Source organism: Podarcis filfolensis (assembly GCF_964270895.1).
Source record: "Podarcis filfolensis genome assembly, chromosome: 15".
Taxonomy (NCBI): domain Eukaryota; kingdom Metazoa; phylum Chordata; class Lepidosauria; order Squamata; family Lacertidae; genus Podarcis; species Podarcis filfolensis.
The window spans coordinates 24,297,709-24,316,753 of record NC_139618.1 but is presented as its reverse complement, the minus strand read 5'-3'; the positions used below and the strand labels follow the sequence as shown (position 1 = coordinate 24,316,753).

The 19,045-nt window shown below is 46.4% G+C and overlaps 1 protein-coding gene across 1 annotated transcript; it reads left to right on the top strand.

Moving 5' to 3' along the window:
* The first annotated feature begins 350 nt into the window (after positions 1 to 350).
* RNF26 (ring finger protein 26) lies at positions 351 to 6,650 on the top strand. The gene has a single exon (XM_083588757.1). It carries the CDS (start codon positions 1,380 to 1,382, stop codon positions 2,883 to 2,885), a length of 1,506 nt encoding a protein of 501 aa, XP_083444883.1. The 5' UTR covers positions 351 to 1,379; the 3' UTR covers positions 2,886 to 6,650.
* The last annotated feature ends 12,395 nt before the right edge of the window (positions 6,651 to 19,045 follow it).

The window sequence follows — 19,045 nt, the reverse complement described above, 5'->3', positions numbered from 1 at the left end:
AAAAAAGCGAGGGGGAGTATCTCCTCAAGAAAAAAGGCGGGAAAATTATACTCCCCGCCACAATAATACACTCGCCTTTTAAACCTGGGACCCCGCCCACCACAGAATCACGTGACCTACTAACAGTCGTGCAGCGTCCGGCCTCCCTCCTACGATTATCCTCCCACTGTATTGGGGCGGGGCTTCCCCTCTCAACGGCCTCGACAAAGCCACGCCCCCTCGGCACTCTCCGTCAACCGCCCAGTGGCGTTTTTCAAAACTGCCCAATCGTGGCACGGAGGCGAAAAACAACAACGACGACGAGCAAATCACGCGCTGGACGGTTAAACGTCCGTCGGGTTCCCCTGGGTTGATTGGCTGCGGAGCGTTGGCCCCGCCTACCAAAATGGCGGCGCCCATCAGCGCGAAGGTAAGAGCTTCGGATGCAGCGGCGAGTGGGAGCGATTGATAGACTTAACGGCATCGAGCTCCCCACCTTCCTTTTTCCGCTGCTTGCAAGTAAGAGAGGGGGACGCAAGAAGGTGGCAGCGGTTGTCAAGGCGAGAAGTGGCTGCTGTCTCCTCCCTTTGGGGAAGGGGGGTTACGGAGAGGGAGACCCACCTGGTCTGGGCTCCAGTTCCCTAAGCTGACTTCGGAGACCTTCTTCAAGGAGCCCCCTCAGGGGGAGGGGATTTCACTGGAGCCTTTCGTCCCCTCCCCCCCTACCCTGCATGCGTCCCTAGTACACTAGCGGGCATGTCCGAACTTGCCTCCCCCGTCTACTGTATCCCCCGCTTCTTCGCCACAGCGGGCTGATAAGAATCTCACCTTTCGTCTGATGGGGGTCTGCCGTATTTTCCCCATGGAAATAAAAACACACTCGCCTCTACCCCTCTTGCTGTCAGCATAATCCTTAAATAAAAAGCTCAGCAGGAAGAAAGAAGCTCTCACTTATAGCATATGGGGACATTTGCTTAGATCTCAATAACTCTCAGTGAAGTGAGAGCATTTTTTTCTTGTCAAGTGACTGATTTAGGAGCCAGACGTGCTCCCTTCGGAAAATGGAACTGTTGCTACCTGGTCTGAAATAAATACTTTGTATATTCAAATTGGAGAGAGATGTAACTAAAAGCAACTCCTCTTCCAAACTGTGCATTCCTACAAATTTTAAAAGAAGGGATTAAGCCTCAAAGACAAGGGAGCATCGATGTTTGTCTTCAGTGCACTTTCCATCTTGATGCCAAAACAGTCCCTTATTTCATAAAACTCTGAAATAACGTAAAAACCCATTCCTAGGATACTGGGACCTCTCCTTTCAGTCTTTTGGGAAGCAGTGCAGCTCCCTTCAGTGGCAATCAAACTCTTGTCAGTCCAATTATTCCTATTTTTGCCCACTCTCCATGTGGAGCTCCACTATGGATCTAGTGTTTCTGGTTATCAATGGTGTGGGAATGATTTTGGACCTCTTGGTTCTCTTGCTGGATGTCAACTTCTTCCTCTTTTCCACACTAGTGTCCTTCCTCGTATGGCTCATTGCATTTGTTTGTAGCCTGCCCAATAACTTGGCTGCTTGTGTGATCCACTGCTGGAATGGGATTACGTTATCCTCGCTATGCATAGCCGAGGCATTGTATTACTTGACTCTGGGCTCTGTGCACACCATAGTCAACATGCTGCGGGGCTTCTTCTCCAGCATGGAGAGCTTGAAAGTAGTGGGCCACCTGTTCACCCACCTGACGCTTAAAAGCAAAGAAATTATGCACCGTGGTTTCTGGAACCTGGTTGGATCCGGCCAGTCACTTCTCAGGCAAGTATGTGAAGTGTGTGCCATCGTCATGAGCCTTGTGGCTTACTTCGTCAACAGCATCATCAACATCTGCCTCATCGGAACCCAGAACCTTTTCTCTCTGGGATTGGCCCTGTGGGAAACTGTTGTTGGCCCCTTTCTAAGGGTCACCGATATTTTTGCAGCTTTTGTTGCACGGCTGTCCAGCAGTGCCATCGCTATGGCCATCCTCCTGTGGACTCCCTGCCAGTTGGCGTTTGATCTGCTGTCCTCTGTGAGCAAGCTGCTGCTTAATGTTTTCTTCCTCAACCTCTATGGTTTGATGTTGCTGTCTGTGATTCTTGCCACCAGCATCTTAATCCTCAACCCTCAGCTGACGTGGACACTGGCAAGCCAAATGTCTGGCTATTTGAACACCATGCCTTCTTACCAGCGCCTGCTCAGAGACATGCGCCGCCTGTATCAGATTGTACTCTTGTCATTGGAGATGGTCTTGAGCTCGCAAGCTTGGCGCAGGTTAGCTGACTGGAGCCTCCAGATGGCTAGCTGGAACAGAGGTGGCAGGGGAGGAAACCACCATGTGGAACAAGAGCAACAGCTTTTGATTGAGGGCAACCAAGAAAGGCCAGGAGGACCTGCTGTAGTTCAGGGACCAGCTCCTCCTGGAGCAACTCATCCAAGAAGACAAGGACCACCTGTGACCAATCAGCAGGCTGTTCCCCGTGCCCGCCAAACATGGCAGGCAGCAGCTCGAGGCAGCAGGAACCAGCACAGAACAGAAGATGATCTGGAATCAACTACACAACGGAGTCTGCAGTCAGGGCAGCACTTGCAGCCTCCTGGTGAAGGACCAAGCACATCACATGCCAAACCTGCAACAAAAGAGCAGCTTAATGCTCTGGAGGATGACGATGATCCATGGCTTCTTCTCAAAGAACAAGAAGAGCGGAAGAAATGTGTCATCTGCCAGGACCAAACAAAGACAGTTTTGCTACTTCCCTGCCGGCATCTTTGCCTCTGCCAGCAATGCACTGAAATCCTGCTTCAGCAGGCCATATACCAGCGCAACTGCCCACTCTGCCGACAGATGATCCTGCAGACTCTCAATGTCTACCTGTGACCTATGTGGAGGGGATAGCTTTTTCCACATTCCTTCAAGCTTTCCATGTGCATTGGCCAAAGCATGTGGGGCTGCTGGCATTTTGTACCTGCTGCTTTCTATGGCAGCTGGTTGACAGCAGCTTTATGCTGATCGTTGATATTGGCAATGGGTACCCTTTTTATTTCCAAAGAACTATTGCTAGTCAGTGCAACTTGGAAAATACTGTGGATGGTTTCTATGCACCTCTGTTTTCATTTTCTTGTTGCTGCCACTAGCCAATCACAGTAATCATCTAGAACTTTGCTGTTGCTAAAGATGTTGAGCCATCATGTTGAATATACAAAAGTGTGGCTTAAAAACAACAACTGGTAACATGTCAGCCAGAAGCTGACAAGTAATTAAGGTAGATTTCTGGTAAGGAGCTACCTGTTGCAAAGAGAGCAGGTGCTGAAATTGTAGATTTTTGGGGTTTCCTATAACTTAGCATGTAAACAACAACAACAACCCTTAGCAGGCTTGTTTGGTAAACACTTGGGAAAAATATGTTAATCCTTCATTCTTTTATTGGGGGTATGAAACAATATTCTCACCCCGGCATTTCTTTCTAGAGCAGGGGAATGTTCCTGGACTACAGCTCCTGTAATCCCTGACCATCAGCCATTCTGACTAGGCTGATGGGAGTTGGAGTCCAATAATGTCTGGAGAGCCATAAGTTTCCCATGTATGTTCTAATAGTGAGACTTCAGCAACCTGAAACTGACCAGTAGGCCATGGTTCTCTTCAGAATATTGTCTAGTTACCTTAACATGTATTTGTGCATTCTGTAGTAGGAAAGTTCATACTTCCAAGCACTGGTGTGTAGATTTCTGACAGGTGCTATACATAGAAAGCCTCACTAATTTAGCTTGCACTTTTAAAAACCATGCACCCCAGAATTCCTACTTTCAAGAAGTACTTCCCAATACCCAGTGAGCATCTTTTTGATGTGTAATTTTGAAAGAGCTGTGGCAGCACTGTCATTTCCCCCCCCCCCCTCCAGGTTTTCTGTGCTCATTTGTTTTAAGACTTCATATAAAAAGCAAACTGGACACCAAATGTGCAGCTGTGGAGCACAGAGACACCACACACAGTAGTTCACTAGCAAGCTGAAGTCAGGATCCTCTTGTCTCTGCTGGCATGTAACTTCCACAGGTCACCTATGCAAAACTATTACATTCCAGCTTTATTGCACAACTGATTGATTGATATATATTTTCCCTCTTTGGGGTCCAGCTGGGGAAAGCTGATGTAACCAAATATAGTCGTAACAAGTGGCAAGCCTCTTATCAACAGTGCTGGAGACTGCATGGTTTGACTCCAGGCCCTGTTAAGTCTCTGGTGTGGACTGATAATAAGATAAAGTTTTTTATGGCTACTTGTCTGGGTAAGATTTGAACAGGGTGGTGACCTCAGTAAGAAAGTCTGGCTCTGGATCTGATCGCTTAAGTCCAGAAGACAAAACCAGTCTCCCAGGTGCAAGTAACATTCGTTCTAGAAGGAAAATTACGAAAGTAGGAAGGAACATAGGCTAGAGTGGTTTGTTTTGACTGTTGCACTTGGCATAAGAGTAACCTCTGGGCTCGCTTTCCCCCCAGATCTTGTCAGAAAGCATCCATAGCTCTGCTTCTTGGAAATTGGGCACGAGAGCAAATCCAAAAGCATAGAAAACGTAGTGAATAGCTGCTGCTAATCGTCATCTCTCCTGTGTCTAAAATGTGGAGATGAGAAAGACAGATAGTGGTTTACCCACCTCACCTGCCACCCTGACCAGAGCCACCTGGTTTCTTGAATGTTTAAACTGGGAAAAAGAAAGCTGAGAAGTAGAGGTATGAAACCCTGACAAGTTTTATATTTGTCGTGTTCTTTTGAGCTTTCTAAATTATTGAAAGCTGTTCCTAGTCATAAATGGAGCGCTGCACCTGGGCCAGAGAGATTTTTGCAGCCTTGTTGAAGCTGTGGCATAATGTGGCTTGATCCTGACGGTATAAAAGCGTCCTTCACAGAATCGTTTTAATAGCATTAGAATGTGGCTGGCACCCTGGTCCTAAGTGTTTGCTTTGAAGTATGCCCTGTTGATTTTAATAGCGCTTACTTCCCAGTGAATATCTCTTTGTAACCGATGAGGTCCACAGCTGAAAGGTCAGGGTGTCATGAATTCCACCATCGTGACCTTACGCAGCACCCTTTGCAGCAGACTTGAGCAACGCATCCAGGAGACCTTACCTTTTGTAACACTGCTCAATGCCCTCTGGGAAGGTTGTTCAACCCTCACCCCCAAATGCTTCAGGGGCTAAACTTCACTTTGCAAAATGAGAATGAAGACTGGAATCTCAAAGCAGATTTTCCCGTCCTGAAAACTAGAGTGTCTACCTTGTTGAAACACATTGTCTGCTAAGTCAGATGCTAAGATTTGATGACACTTGGTTTGAATGTTGCAGGGGTGCGCAGTGTGGGGGTTGCAAAATCAGAATTTTTCAGTTGCATTGTAAAAACGAGACTGTTTAAAACCCTCCCAAAGTGTGGAGGTTTTTTTTTTAAATTGGAAAGTCTTCTGCATTATGTTTTTAATTTTCTTTTAATTCAAACCTTGCAGTTAAATCTGCACAGTGCAGCTGCATCCTAACAGAGCATTTGCCAAGTTCCTTGGTTTTGAGGGAGAGCTGCGGCACCCCTCTGAATGATATGATGTACTCTTGTGTGGAGCCAAAGGTTTGGTAGCTGAAAAATGGATTTGAGCAAATGCTAAACTGAGTGCCTTAATGATGGCAGGTCAGAAAGGAAGACAGTGCTGAAGGCAAGCTAGCTATAAAGCTAACAAACTCAAGTGAGCTTGTGATTTGTGTGTGTATGTGTGTGTGTGTGTGTATATATACGGGATCAAAGAGAGTTTATATAATCAGTTGGATCTAGACAGTCAACATGTGTTACAAGGTAGTAGGGCAGACTGCAACTTCTGGCTGCAGATGGGTGATTCTATTTTTGTAATCCTTCTCTACATAACAAAACTTTCTACAAGTTAAAAACAAAGTAGCACATCAGAGAGGGGTTCTTGGTCATCCTGCTCCTTATTATTTACAAGTAGAAAGCTAACAAATTATTATTATTTATTTATTTGGAGGGGAGCAATCAGTAATGTGAACCTGCCCACTTGCAGTCTGAATCAGTACAGGCTCCTCTGCTCTATAGTTCTGCTAGCATAGACCAGAGTTTACATGCACTGATTTGTACTGAGCAACTAAAGAAAATGTGCAAGTTGGAGAACAACCTAATTTAGAATAATATGTGATTCTCTCTAACCATCCCACCCCACCCCCCAAAAATCTGTATCTGAGGAGTTTTATTCCAGTCTTTCTAAGCAGTTAGATGTGTAGAACTGCACATTTTGCAATTTTTTTGGGGTGGGGTGGGGTGGGGTGCATGGAGAATTGAGCAGGAGCAGAAATGTGTGGTGTTACAGCAAAGGCCTGCCTACTGTCCTGTGTAGCTAGCTGCTCACTCCTGATCTGTGCCTTGTTCAAACTGCTGCCCACTCTCACAAACCTTCTGAGTGTTATTTTATAAGAAGATGAAGATGACGTGCAATTGCCTTTTATCCAGTACCTGCTCCGTTGTCTCCTCTTGCGGTTGCCCTTCTTGCTGCCTCTGGAGGGGCCTTTTGGTTTGCTTATGTGGTAATGGCAAAGTCTATTCTTTGCACTATGTAAAATGATTGTTTGCAAATTAAAAGGAACCCTTTTCACAAAATCAGCTCTTCACACTGTTCTTTATAAATGATTTTATTTAAAAAAGGAAGGCACTCAAGGCCTCTCCTTTTTGTTTATTCCATTTACATTTTCTGGGCTGACGTGTCACCGAAAGAGTCTAGTGGCTCTGGTGGAACTGAAGAAACTGGATACAAATCCCACACAGAGCCACTGAGTGGCCTTAGGTAAGTTATTATCTCAGCTTCAGTTTCCCAGCTACATGATACAGTTGGAATGAAACCTTTGTTGCCTTCCACAGGCAATGCAACCACACTTTTATTTCCCCCAACTTTGAGGACGAATAATTTAAAACATAGCACTTGGGTAGCATTTTCTACATAATATATCAGCTTATGTGCAAAAGTCTAAATGAATGAGGTCTCCTGAAGACGTCCAGAACTCATTGAGTACAAGTCTTATCTTGGGTAACGTTCTGCAGTCGGTATTTTCCACCTCTAGATTTAATCCTTCAGTCCGATGAGGTTGGCTTCTTATCTGCATTCTGACTTGGGGCTGCTGTGAGTTAAATTCTAGCAACCACTTCTGCAAAGGAAAGTCCCTTTTGAGGCACAGCTGGAATCTTGCCAGGCCAGATCATTGTGGTCTCTCTGGCAGCCACTATGATTCCCTTCACGAAGTTCAGCCAAGAAAGCGAAACCTAAATCGAGTGACTCTCTCACCCTGGTATCCTCCACTGTAGGATGAGAGAGGTAGCTGGATGGGTTTCCAGAGCAAGCTGGGAAAATGCTGATTAAGAATTTAAAGAATGCACCTGGGGAGATGATAGTGGTGTTAACATATATTATGAATGAGCTGTTTTTCTGTTAATAACAGTAAAAGCAATTTGCAATCGATAATAACAATGAATACTTAAAAGAGTGTTCAAAGTGCTTTGCAGATGCGGTGGGGTGATGCAACAACCCTGTAAATCAGGCTGGTATCATTGTTCCAAAAGTTCAGAGGATGGGGTGAGGGAATGGGCTGAGGCTGAAAGACAAGCGGCATACTTTTATAGCTCAGGGGCAAGTTAACTCATTTTTATTCTGTTTATTGAATTTCTACCCACTTTTCCTCCCAAAGGAGCCTGGGGTGGTGGACATTACACACAGAGACATGTAAGGAGTTCTCAGCTTTTCATAACTGAAAAGCAGCCACAGCTGGTTGTGATTTTGTCTTTTCATGCAGAGGATGTAAATAATGCTTTTCCAGCTGACTATTTTTCTCTCGTGTTACATGATTCCAGGTGAGTATTTACAAGAGAAAATGTTCACCTAGATCGGATCTAAAGGTTTAGCAGCTTGGGAGGGAAGAAATGGCTGTCGGGGAGACAGGCAAGTGGAATGGATGTACTTCAGTATCAAGAGTAGCAGCTTTGCATGCAGAAGGTCCCAGGTTCAATCTCTGGCATCTCCTGGTGGAGCTGGGAAAGACTCCTGACCCTGGAGAGCTGCTGCCGGTCAGTGTAGACAATACTGAGCCAGGTGGACCAATGCTTAACTCGGTATATGATGCCTTCCTATGTTCCTATGAAGGGACGCGGGCAGCGCTGTGGGTTAAACCACAGAGCCTAGGAGTAGCTGATCAGAAGTTCGAATCCCCGCCATGGAGTGAGCTCCCGTTGCTTAGTCCCTGCTCCTGCCAACCTAGCAGCTCGAAAGCACGTCAAAGTGCAAGTAGATAAATAGGTACCACTCCAGCGGGAAGGTAAACAGCGTTTCTGTGCGCTGCTCTGCTCTGGTTCGCCAGAAGCGGCTTAGTCATACTGGCCACATGACCTGGAAGCTGTACGCTGGCTCTCTCGGCCAATAAAGCGAGATGAGCGCCGCAACCCCAGAGTCAGTCACGACTGGACCTAATGGTCAGGGGTCCCTTTACCTTTATGTTCCTATGATGATGTACTCCCTTCTCAGCCTTACCCAACGCGGTGCCCTCCAGATGTTGTTGGACTCAAACTCCCATCAGCCCTAGTCAGTGATCAGGGAAGATGGGAATTGTAGTCCAAAGCATCTAGAAGGCTTGGGGGAAGACTGGCTTAAACCAATATAAAAGAGACAATAAAAACAATATACTTATGAGCAGGGCAAAAGATGGGACTATCTGCCTCTTAGGAAATGGTTTCTGAAATAGAGTGAAAACAGCCACCACCTGCTTTTGGATCTCCAGTAATGAGGGATCTAGATAGGCATCTGCAAATGAATAATTTCAAGGGGTGAATGGCACTGTGGCGAAAGCACAAAAGAATGGATTGTTTAAGGAGATTTATATTGCAACTGGTGCATAATTAGGCTTTCTTAGAACACCACCTTTAACAAAAAATATTCAAAGTTGCTATATCTTATGCTTTCAGAATTTTTTTAATGTGCAAGCTGTGGGATTTTTTTTTTGTTTTGTTTTAATGTGCAAGCTGTGGAGGTGGGATTTTTCCTTATTCTGGTGTGATGTGAAGAATAAATTGCAATGGCAATGCAGAGTACAGAAACCTGATGCAGACGGGCATTGTGGTTTTACAAAAGGAATGGAAACATTTTTACCAGTTGAAAAGTTTCTTACATAAAGACCAGTAACAGGCAAGACAGTCCCTGACATCAGGCTTGCTTGCTATCTGAAAGACAGAACCCAAAAGGAAAAGGGGATAAGGAGGAAAGAAGAAAGAAAGAGCCCAGACCAGGCATAGGCAAACTTGGCCTTCCAGATGTTTTGGGACTACAACTCCCATCATCCCTAGCTAACAGGACCAGTGGTCAGGGATGATGGGAATTGTAGTCTCAAAACATCTGGAGGGCCGAGTTTGCCTATGCCTGGCCCAGACCTTAAAAATCTCAAAGGTTCTCAGAATAACTAGCTTGGCTGGAAAGAGCTCAGGGAGAGGAGGAACTGATGGAGTGGGGTTTGCTGCCTTGTCTCATCAATTCCTCTCTCGCTGTGAGGTGATGGCTGAGGGGGTCTCTTCCCTCCTTCCTTTCCAGTTTCACCCTTCTCTCCATAGCTTCTTTGTTTTCTGTTACTCCAGTCCTTGCTGAAATAAAGACCAAGCTATATGAAAACCCAAATATTGCAACCACATGGAATTTTTTTTAAAAAAACCACAACTTCAGATATGTGCAGAATATTTTTTAAAAAATACTGGGGTCAAAGTTGTTGCTTTAAAAAAATAGAACTGAGCACCATTAAAAAAACCCCTTCATGATATATCTTGTTCACACATCAAGAGATAATTCATTAGCTGTTTGCGATGGGACAAAGGTTTGCCCTTTCAAAACAATTACGCACACATGCATATTCCTTACACAGCCATGTGTATGTGGTGATCTGGTGCTGAGATAGCAGCTATGTGGAAATTTCCTAAGGAAAGACAAGAAGGGCTGAGAGAGACAGCAGGTCTTGTTTATCCACACAGAATCATTAGCCCTGCTCCGTGAGAGGGAACACGATAAGCTAAGAAACCCTTGAGGGGGGAAAAAAACCAAGAAAATCTCGGGACACATCACAGCAGGCTACACCGACCTTGCAATCGCCATATGTTCTTGGACTCCAGCTCCCATCACCCGCAGCTAGCATAGCCCATGGTCAGAGATGATGGGAGTTGGAGTCCTCTAATAGTAGGTGGAATTGTGCACCCCTGTTCCAAAGTGCCATGAAAGAGCATCATCGCTTATGCCAGCAGGAAAGTGAAGCACAGACTGACATTATAATTCCCTATTAGACGGTAGTAAGAATGGTATATCCAGTCTGGTCCTTGAGCCAGTGTGGCTTAGCCCAGCTTCTGCTCGTGTACACAGAAATATGTCTCTGTGATAGAAGAATCAGATAAAGCCAGTCTGGTTGGAGAGCAGCTGCTCCCTTGAAAGCTCCGAAGGAGCAAAAAAAACACAAAACCCCCAGCAAGGAGTTTATCTGTAGATCAGAGCACATTTGTATTTTGTAATGCACATGACCAATGTTGCTCTTCCACCCTGGTATTTTCTCCCTACCCATACAGTTTGCACACAGCAGGGCTGTTGGGAGTGATTTTGTCCTGGAAGTTTCTTCTCTCTCTGTTTCTCCCACTGCCTGAGCTGAACGTGAGGAAACTGCCCCCTGGAGCCATGAAAAGCAAGAGACACCCCCTAGACACTGGCATCTCTGAAAGAATCAAGCAAGCAGGTGATGGGAAGGAGCTCTGGCTGAAATCTTGGACAGCCACTGGCACTGCCAGTTATAGTAGGCCATACTTGGCTACATTTATAAGTTGTCTGACCTGTTCAAAAGTATCTTCCTGTGTTGTCCCAGAGGCAAAAGGAACAGGGTAGCTGAAGGTCTGCTCTAATGGATTGAGTGGAGTGGCCTTTCTATTGATATTCCACATGTGACATCACGATGCAGAAGCATTTCTGGTGGGACGTTAGTTTAGGAGCTTGCCAATACTTTGATTTGTGCAAACTTTCCCGGCCAGGAATAATTTACCATTGTAAACGCACCACAAAATGCTGATTCAGGCAGAGTGATTGTATTCTTTCCTGCATGCATGTTCATCACCTAGTGGCTATAAAAAAGCATTTGACAATGTGTGAAGGAGCTCTCTCATATATTGCAACATGAGGGTAGGTGGGCACAAATCATTCAATATTTGGTTCACACATGCAGCTGCCCAGTCGCCATGACAGCAAATCAAGAGATCTACACGGCCACCCTTAGATCCTCAGGGAAATGTGGTCTAAGTAAGGGTAATCTGGAAAAATGCTTCCTCTCTTCATTTGTTCTATAAAGCCATTTCCGTCCATGTTCAGAACACATTCCTCTTTCCTGCCCAGCTGGAGAGCACATTGTGGAGATGGTGGGGAATGGAGTTTAGATCTCACGTACAGATAGTTTTGCTTCTCTCCATGCCTCCTAATCACGCTCTATTTATAAACTCGCCTCAAAAAAGCTCCAGTCTCAGTGGAATTTTTCTTCTTCATATCTTCTTAAAACTGGTGGGAACAAGGGACTGTAAGAAGAGCTTCAAAACAATGTGCCGTTATCTGATTTGGCAACCGCTCATGTGCGACTCCTCCAAGTGGCACGGACCAAACAAAATCCATCTCTTCCATGACGATCCCTGCTTGGACTTCCCAGAGCTCTGTGTTATTTGCCAAAAGGGCACAATTCCAAGAACCAGCAGGGTAGGAAACATGGATCAAGAGGCAAGTGGACAAGGTGCAAGATGTACCTGCTAAGAATCCCCCTTTAAGAAGAAGAAGTAGTATAAGAAAACCGGGAAGGAGGGAACACAAGAGATTCAGAATAGAACTGTGGTGGTTTAACTTCTTTCCCTACATTATTTTCCCAATGTAAGTTTCTCCTCTCAGTGTTGCACACACCCTGATCATGAAATTTATTACGGTCAGAGACCAGCTTGAACCCTGGTCACATGCATAAGGTGCATGGCTTACCCAAAGAACTCTGGAAACTTATTTATTGAGGGTTCTGGGAATACGGAAAGTGGAAAGTGTGGAGGAGAAACCCAATAACATGTTTTTGTGAACCTGAAGGGTAAAAGATGCACCAACCCAGAAGCTTCTCATTTCTAAACGAAGCAAAAAAGGGAGGAAGGAGAAATGGATTGTGGCTGTTCATATGACTTTGACACAAATGAATCTTTACTGTGATGGGGAACAAATGACTCACTCAATTCTGGGGGTGAGGAGGAGGCTGGATGAACGGATAATGACGCTCACTGTTGACCAAAGTCCCTTCTGTTGCTCAGCCATGACTGTCCCACCAGTCAGACAGAAGCAAGGGCATACAGGATTGCACCCGAGGCAACTTGTGATACTTGTGATTCAAGAATGTGGTTCTCCAAAGTTTGGCCCATGAAGAGAAGGATGCAATTCCCAAAAGCTCATAAAGGTCCCACAGCCGCGCCCCCCTTGCTAAAACTCACTGTGATGTTCTGTGCACGAGAGAAAGCAGAATAATGCGGCCTCCTGCATTGTGGGGTAACCCATAGGCAGTGCAGTTTACACACTGCTTAGCTGTTACGCATAGAGAGAAAGGCAACTTCATCTAGAACAAAAAGGGCTATGTGTCATGTAGCCTTACGGTTTTGGGTTTTTTCCTCAACAGGAAAAGCTGAGAGACCTCCTTAGCTATCATCAGTGCATCATCATCATCATCATCATCATCATCATAAAAAAAAACACTGCCCATCCGGGCCCACAGCCACTCCGGGAGGCTTCCAGTACAATATAAAAAATAAAAAAATGTCAAAAACTTCCTGATACAGTGCTGCCTTCAGATTTCTTCCAAAAGTTGTGTAGTTCTTCATCTCCTTGACATCTTAAAACAGGCATAGTCAAACTTGGCCCTCCAGCTGTTTTGGGACTACAACTCCCATCATCCCTAGCTAACAGGACCAGTGGTCAGGGATGATGGGAATTGTAGTCCTAAAACAGCTGGAGGGCTAAGTTTGGCCATGCCTGTTGAACACTAAGGTAGCCTTGAGTCCCCAGATGTTGTCGGACTACAACTCCCATCATTCTTAGCTAGCAGGACCATGGTCGGGGATGATGGTAGGTGTAGTCCAAGAATGTCTGGGGACCCAAGTTTGAGGCTACATTGGGGGGAGGCATGGCATTTTCGAAGTTTGGGGTGGGGGCAATCTCATGGCTTCATCACTGGGTGAGATACATTTTACGGTGACACAGGCTGGGACCATGGTTCCCAAACATCCCCCCCCCCATAGACCACTTGAAAATTGCTGTGTGTCCTGGTTTCTTTGCCTGTTCTGGCAACATCTGGTCAGGGGGCTGGACTAGATGACCCTTGTGGGTACCTGCCAACTCTACAATTCTACAGTTCTGTGAACTGTAATGTGCTGTGCTACAAGCGGCACAATTTTTAATTGAATTTTTACAGACATGCTGCAGACCACCTGAACCAAGCTCATAGACCACCTGTGGTTCATGGACCACAGCTTGGGAACCCCTGGGCTAAGGCCTTCTCTGTGGTGGTACCCCAACTGTGGAAAACACTCCCCCTGGAAACATGACTGGCACCAGGTAAAAACACCCCCTGTGTTTGCCTAGGCATTCAAGGGATGCAGTTAACAGATGGTGGATATGAAAATGTTCCATGGCTGACTCCATAGGTGAAGTCTACTTGCTTCTTACCTTGGTTTTTTTTTTGTTTTGTTTTTGTTGGAACTGTTTCATAATTCTGCATTTATTTGTTTCTACATTTAAATTGCCAACCTAGCAGTTCGAAAGCACGTCAAAGTGCAAGTAGATAAATAGGTACTGCTCCAGCGGGAAGGTAAACGGTGTTTCCGTGCGCTGCTCTGGTTCGCCAGAAGCGGCTTAGTCATGCTGGCCACGTGACCCGGAAGCTGTACGCCAGCTCCCTCAGCCAATAAAGCGAGATGAGTGCCACAACCCTAGAGTAGGCCACGACTGGACCTAATGGTCAGGGGTCCCTTTATTTTACATTTAAACTGACTTGTAATCTGATTCTGGGATGCAAGAGAGGTTGAAAATACAATTACGATATGAATATAACATAACCACAAGTATTTCACTTTTTGTTAAAGTGGACTGTTTCCATACTAGCTGCTTTTCAGCATTAAAAATATGAGGACAGCCTTTCTAGAGAGGTTGGGATCCTTCCCTGGTTGTGATGTGTTGGCAGACAGGCAACTTCCTCAGAGACCCGAGACTGTTGGCAGAGTGTGAGACTCTTAATCTCAGAGTCATGGGTTTGAGCAAAAGATTGGGCAAAAGATTTCTGCATCACAGAGGGCTGGACTCTACAAATCTATGATTTTGAGTCCAGAAATAAGGATGCCAGCAGTGGCCTTGGAGGTATCTTTCTCCATCCCTTGATCTCAACCTCCCTCCCCGTGTTATTGGAAAAGCTCCCTTTGATGTGAGCTAAACCAAAGACTGATTTATCCCCCTAAGCCTGTCTCTTTCTCCCCCCTGCTCCCCACATCTGCCTCCTTTGTCTGGCCGAATCTGAGCCCAGTGCTGTGGGGGGTAAGAGCAGACGACAACTTTAACGAGGACGGTGATTTCCCCTGTTAATTCCGCCCCCCCCCCCCCGCTAGCCAGTTGGAGATGGACGGCAGAGAAGGATTCCCTATGGACTGGCTGGGGCTTCCCCCCAGGTGTCCCTCTTATGTATAAATTAAGCGGACCCCCAATCCAACCACTAGCTAGGAAATGAGTTAATGAGCCTGTATGCAGCCAGACATCAGTCAGCTGAGCCATTAGGCTTAAGGCAAGGAGTCAAAGTCATTTGCAAAGCAGCACACGGGTGTAAACATACGGCTTAGCTTCCTTGTGCTTCTGCTAAGGCTGTAGTGGCCTCCAAGGCTGGGGAAAAGGAGACAAGGGCAGGGGCTTAGGGCAGCCATATGCAGCTCAAAGCCAACGTCTGCACCCATCTAAGTGCAGTCTGCTGATTTTTCTTTTATGTTGTTTGGTCATTAGACTGACGCAGGTGGGGTTGTGGTCTAAACCACGGAGCCTCTTGGGCTTGCCGATCGGAAGGTTGGCGGTTCGAATCCCTGTGATGGAGGTGAGCTCCTGTTGCTCTGTCCCAGCTCCTGCCCACCTAGCAGTTCAAAAGCACGCCAGTGCAAGTAGATAAATAGGTACTGCTGTGGAGGGAAGGTAAACGGCATTTCCATGCACTCTGGCTTCCATCACGGCGTTCCGTTGCGCCAGAAACAGTTTAGTCATGCTGGCCACATGACCCGGAAAGCTGTCTGTGAACACAGTGGCGTAGCGTGGGTTGTCAGCACCCGGGGCAAGGCAAGTAATTTGCGCCCCCTAACCCGTGGATTTGCGCCCCCTAACCCTAACCCCCAGATGTTGCGCCCGGTGCGGCCGGCCCCCCCTGCACTCCCCACGCTACGCCACTGTGTGAACAAACGCTGGCTCCCTCTGCCTGAAAAGAGAGATGAGTGCTGCACCACATAGTTGAATTCAACTGGACTTAACCATCCAGGGGTCCTTTACCTTTTACCTTTACCAAGGTTGGTGAACTTTTTCAGGAAAAGAAATTTTTTATTTAGGGACCTCCCTGTGTCCTTTTTTTAGAAGAATAGAATAGCTGTTTCTGTGAGAAAGCCTCTTTCCATATGAACCTTTGAACCCTGATATCAGCTTCTGAGGCCTTTCTTTTGCATGCCTCCTCCATCTGAGGTTCAGAAGGTGGCCTTTTCTGTAGTGGCTCCCCATGCTCTCCCCAGGGAGGTTTGGCTGGTGCCTTCATTATGCACCTTTAGGCACCAGGCAAAAACATTCCTCTTTAACCAGGCCTTTGGCTAATTAACATCCAATGCCCTTTTAAAATGTGTTGAGGTGGGTGGTTTATTGGGTTATTCTTGTTTATATTTTGATTATCTATTTTGTGTTTTTATACTGTGTTTTTGTGTTGTGAACTGCACTGAGACCTGTGGGTATAGGGCAGTATACAAATTTAATTAATAATAATAATAATAATAATAATAATAATATAATAAAGTTCTTCCTGAAGTTTAGTCGGAATCTCCTTTCTTGTAACTTGACTCTGTTGGTTCGAGTCCTACCCTCCAGAGCAGGAGAAAACAAGATTGCTACATCTCCCATGTGACAGCCCTTCAGATATTTGAAGATGGCTATCATATTATCTCTCAGTCTTCCCATCTCCATGCTAAACATACCCAGCTCCTTCAACTGTTCCTCATCAGGCTTGGCTTCCAGACCCGTCACCATCTTGGTTGTCAATTGTGCATTCATGGTGATTTGTGCTCATTACGGTATTGGGGCAGATATATGTAATCCCTGTTGCAATAACTGGGTCAATTAGCTCTTGAAACCCTTTTGTATGCAGAGTAAGCAGCGTTAGGCAAGTGAATCTTGGGTGGAAAGAAGACTATACCAGTCACAACCGCAAGAGAAATGGTTGTGAAGCGAGAAAAAATAACAATAGAGAAAGTGTCCTTCGCAGAGCAAAGCCAGGCCAGGCATTGATCGGTGGATTCACTTAGTTGCTGGGCGAACATCTCCGCTTAGGAAAAACAGATCAAATCAAAACATTCAGTCAGCAATAATTTAATCTCCTTCTAGGAAAGAAGCTTGGGCACCAGGGTGAGGGATTGGGGGGCGGGGGTGGGTATGAAACAAACATCCCTGAATGTTCTCCATTTGGAGAGAGGGCTTGAGAAGTCATTTCCAAAATCGTTGCAAGTGACAAAGAGGAAAGAACAGAAAGAGATTATTCTCTTTCTCTCACATAAAAGGAGCAGTACAACCCGCCATCATCAAAGGAAATGGATTGTTGGCATGCCTGAGAAAGATGAAAAGGAAGTGCATTTTATTGAGTGCTTCATTATCTTGCGAAATTCAGCTCCACAAGAAGTTAGGATAAATATACATGGAGCGTGGAGGACTATCAATGGCTACGAGCAGAGATAAGGACAGAGGCAGTTTACTTTTGCTTGGGAGACTGAGTTTCTCTCAACCTCATTCTGCATGATCTGTAGACTTAATGCTATCCCTCTCCCCATCAGTTTGAGACAGTGGGGTGGCAAGATCTTACGTGGCACCTCCAGGCAGCAGGTGAGAGGACACGTAAAAAGGTAAAGATAAAGGATCGCTGGATGGTTATGTCCAGTCAAAAGCGACTTTGGGGTTGCGGTGCTCATCTCGCTTTCAGGCCAAGGGAGCCGGTGTTTGTCCACAGATAGCTTTCCGGATCCTGTGGGCAGCGTGACTAAACCGCTACTGGCGCAATGGAACACTGTGATGGAGACCGGAGCGCATGGAAACGTCATTTACCTTCCCACTGCAGTGGTACCTATTTATCTACTTGCACCGGCATGCTTTCGAACTGCTAGGTTGGCAGGAGCTGGGCCAGAGCAACGGGAGCTCACTCTGTCGCGGAGATTCGAACTGCCAACCTTCTGATCAGCAAGCCCAAGAGGCTCAGTGGTTTAGACCACAGCGCCACCTGCACCAGATGGACAGACCATCTGACTAGCTACAATGGCTAGCTTCTACCTCCACTCTTGGAGGCAGGATATCTCTGAATGCCAGTTGCTGGGAATTTCAAGTGGGGACACTGCTACTGTTGCCCTCAGGTCACATTGAGGGTTTCCCATTGGTTGAGAAGAGGATGCTGCACTAGATGGGCCATTGGCCTGACCTAGCAAGCTCTTTTTAAGATTCTTATTACTAAGACCCTGGGCAGCTGCCAAGCAAAGCATAGGATGCTACCAGTATTTTGCAGGAGGCATTCAAGTGCATGTCAGGAAATGTAGGTTTGCACAATTAAAGCGGGCCATTGTCCCCGTCCCCCCAGCAATTGTTCCCATAAAAAATAAACAAAATCCAGGGAAGCTATGAAACTGGACATCCTCCTTTTGCTCCAGATCCCACAGCCCTCTTCACAGCTGAGTGGGGAAAACAGGAAAATATTGGCTCATGATGCTGCTGCAGTCCCATTGCAAGATGCAGGACACAGCGTGTCTTTGTTACATGGCTGACACAGCCTGGGGCTCTGGCTTTACAGCCCAAGCGTCATTTGCAACAGATGTCTGTCGTCAGCGTTGACCCGGGCGATGCTTTCCCTGAGAGGGAGGTCGGGGTCAGCGCTGGTAAAAACTGAGATCGCTCCAGGTCAGCCTGAAGCTCCACATCTCCCATTCCTCTCTAAGATCTGCTTTTGGTAGAATTATTTGTGTTCCCCTATATATCTATCCCTCAGCCCCAAACCAAGTCCTGTGTAAATGGCCTTGTAAAAACCCTGCCCCAGCAAAAAAGTCCAATTAAATCAAACCTCCTGGCTTAGCTTGGCAAAGAGCTTGACAGAAATTGCTTTGGTACCACCTGGACACAGATGCTGGCGGAAACCGACAAGATTCCTTCTTTCCAGTGTCCTTGGAGACTCCAGGTGAGACCAGGATGTTTGCAGCTTGCTTGGACACTGGGAAAGTTCTGCAGCTGGGAGCAGTCCAGAGACATTAGGGAAAATGAGTGCAACAAGGCCTATTTTGGGCAAGAATGCAGAAAGCGTGCTTCCTTCCCCGTGCTAAAAATAAAGGACCTTTCTTCCAAATTGGGTCACTGTTCTCACACTGGAGAATCTGGGACCAGAGAAGGCAAGCTGACCGGCCCCAGTCCCTGTCACAGCCCTGTAGGAAAGGCTGAGCTGTGACTATCCGCACACATTGCTTTCTGTGGGCAACACTTGGCACGGATAAATGGGTTTGGGGGTCACTTGTAGATAACCACAGAACTCGGGCTGCCTTGCTCCCTGCCCCCCAGACACAGAATCATAGAACTGCAGAGTTGGAGGGGTCCATGAGGGTCATCTAGTACAACCCCCTGCAGTGCAGGAATCTTTCACCCAACTGGGACTCAAATCCACAACCCTGGGATTAAGAGTCTTGAG

Coding starts and splice junctions, on each gene's coding strand:
- RNF26 (XM_083588757.1), top strand. CDS start 1,380: ATGTGGAGCTCCACTATGGATCTAGTGTTTCTGGTTATCAATGGTGTG.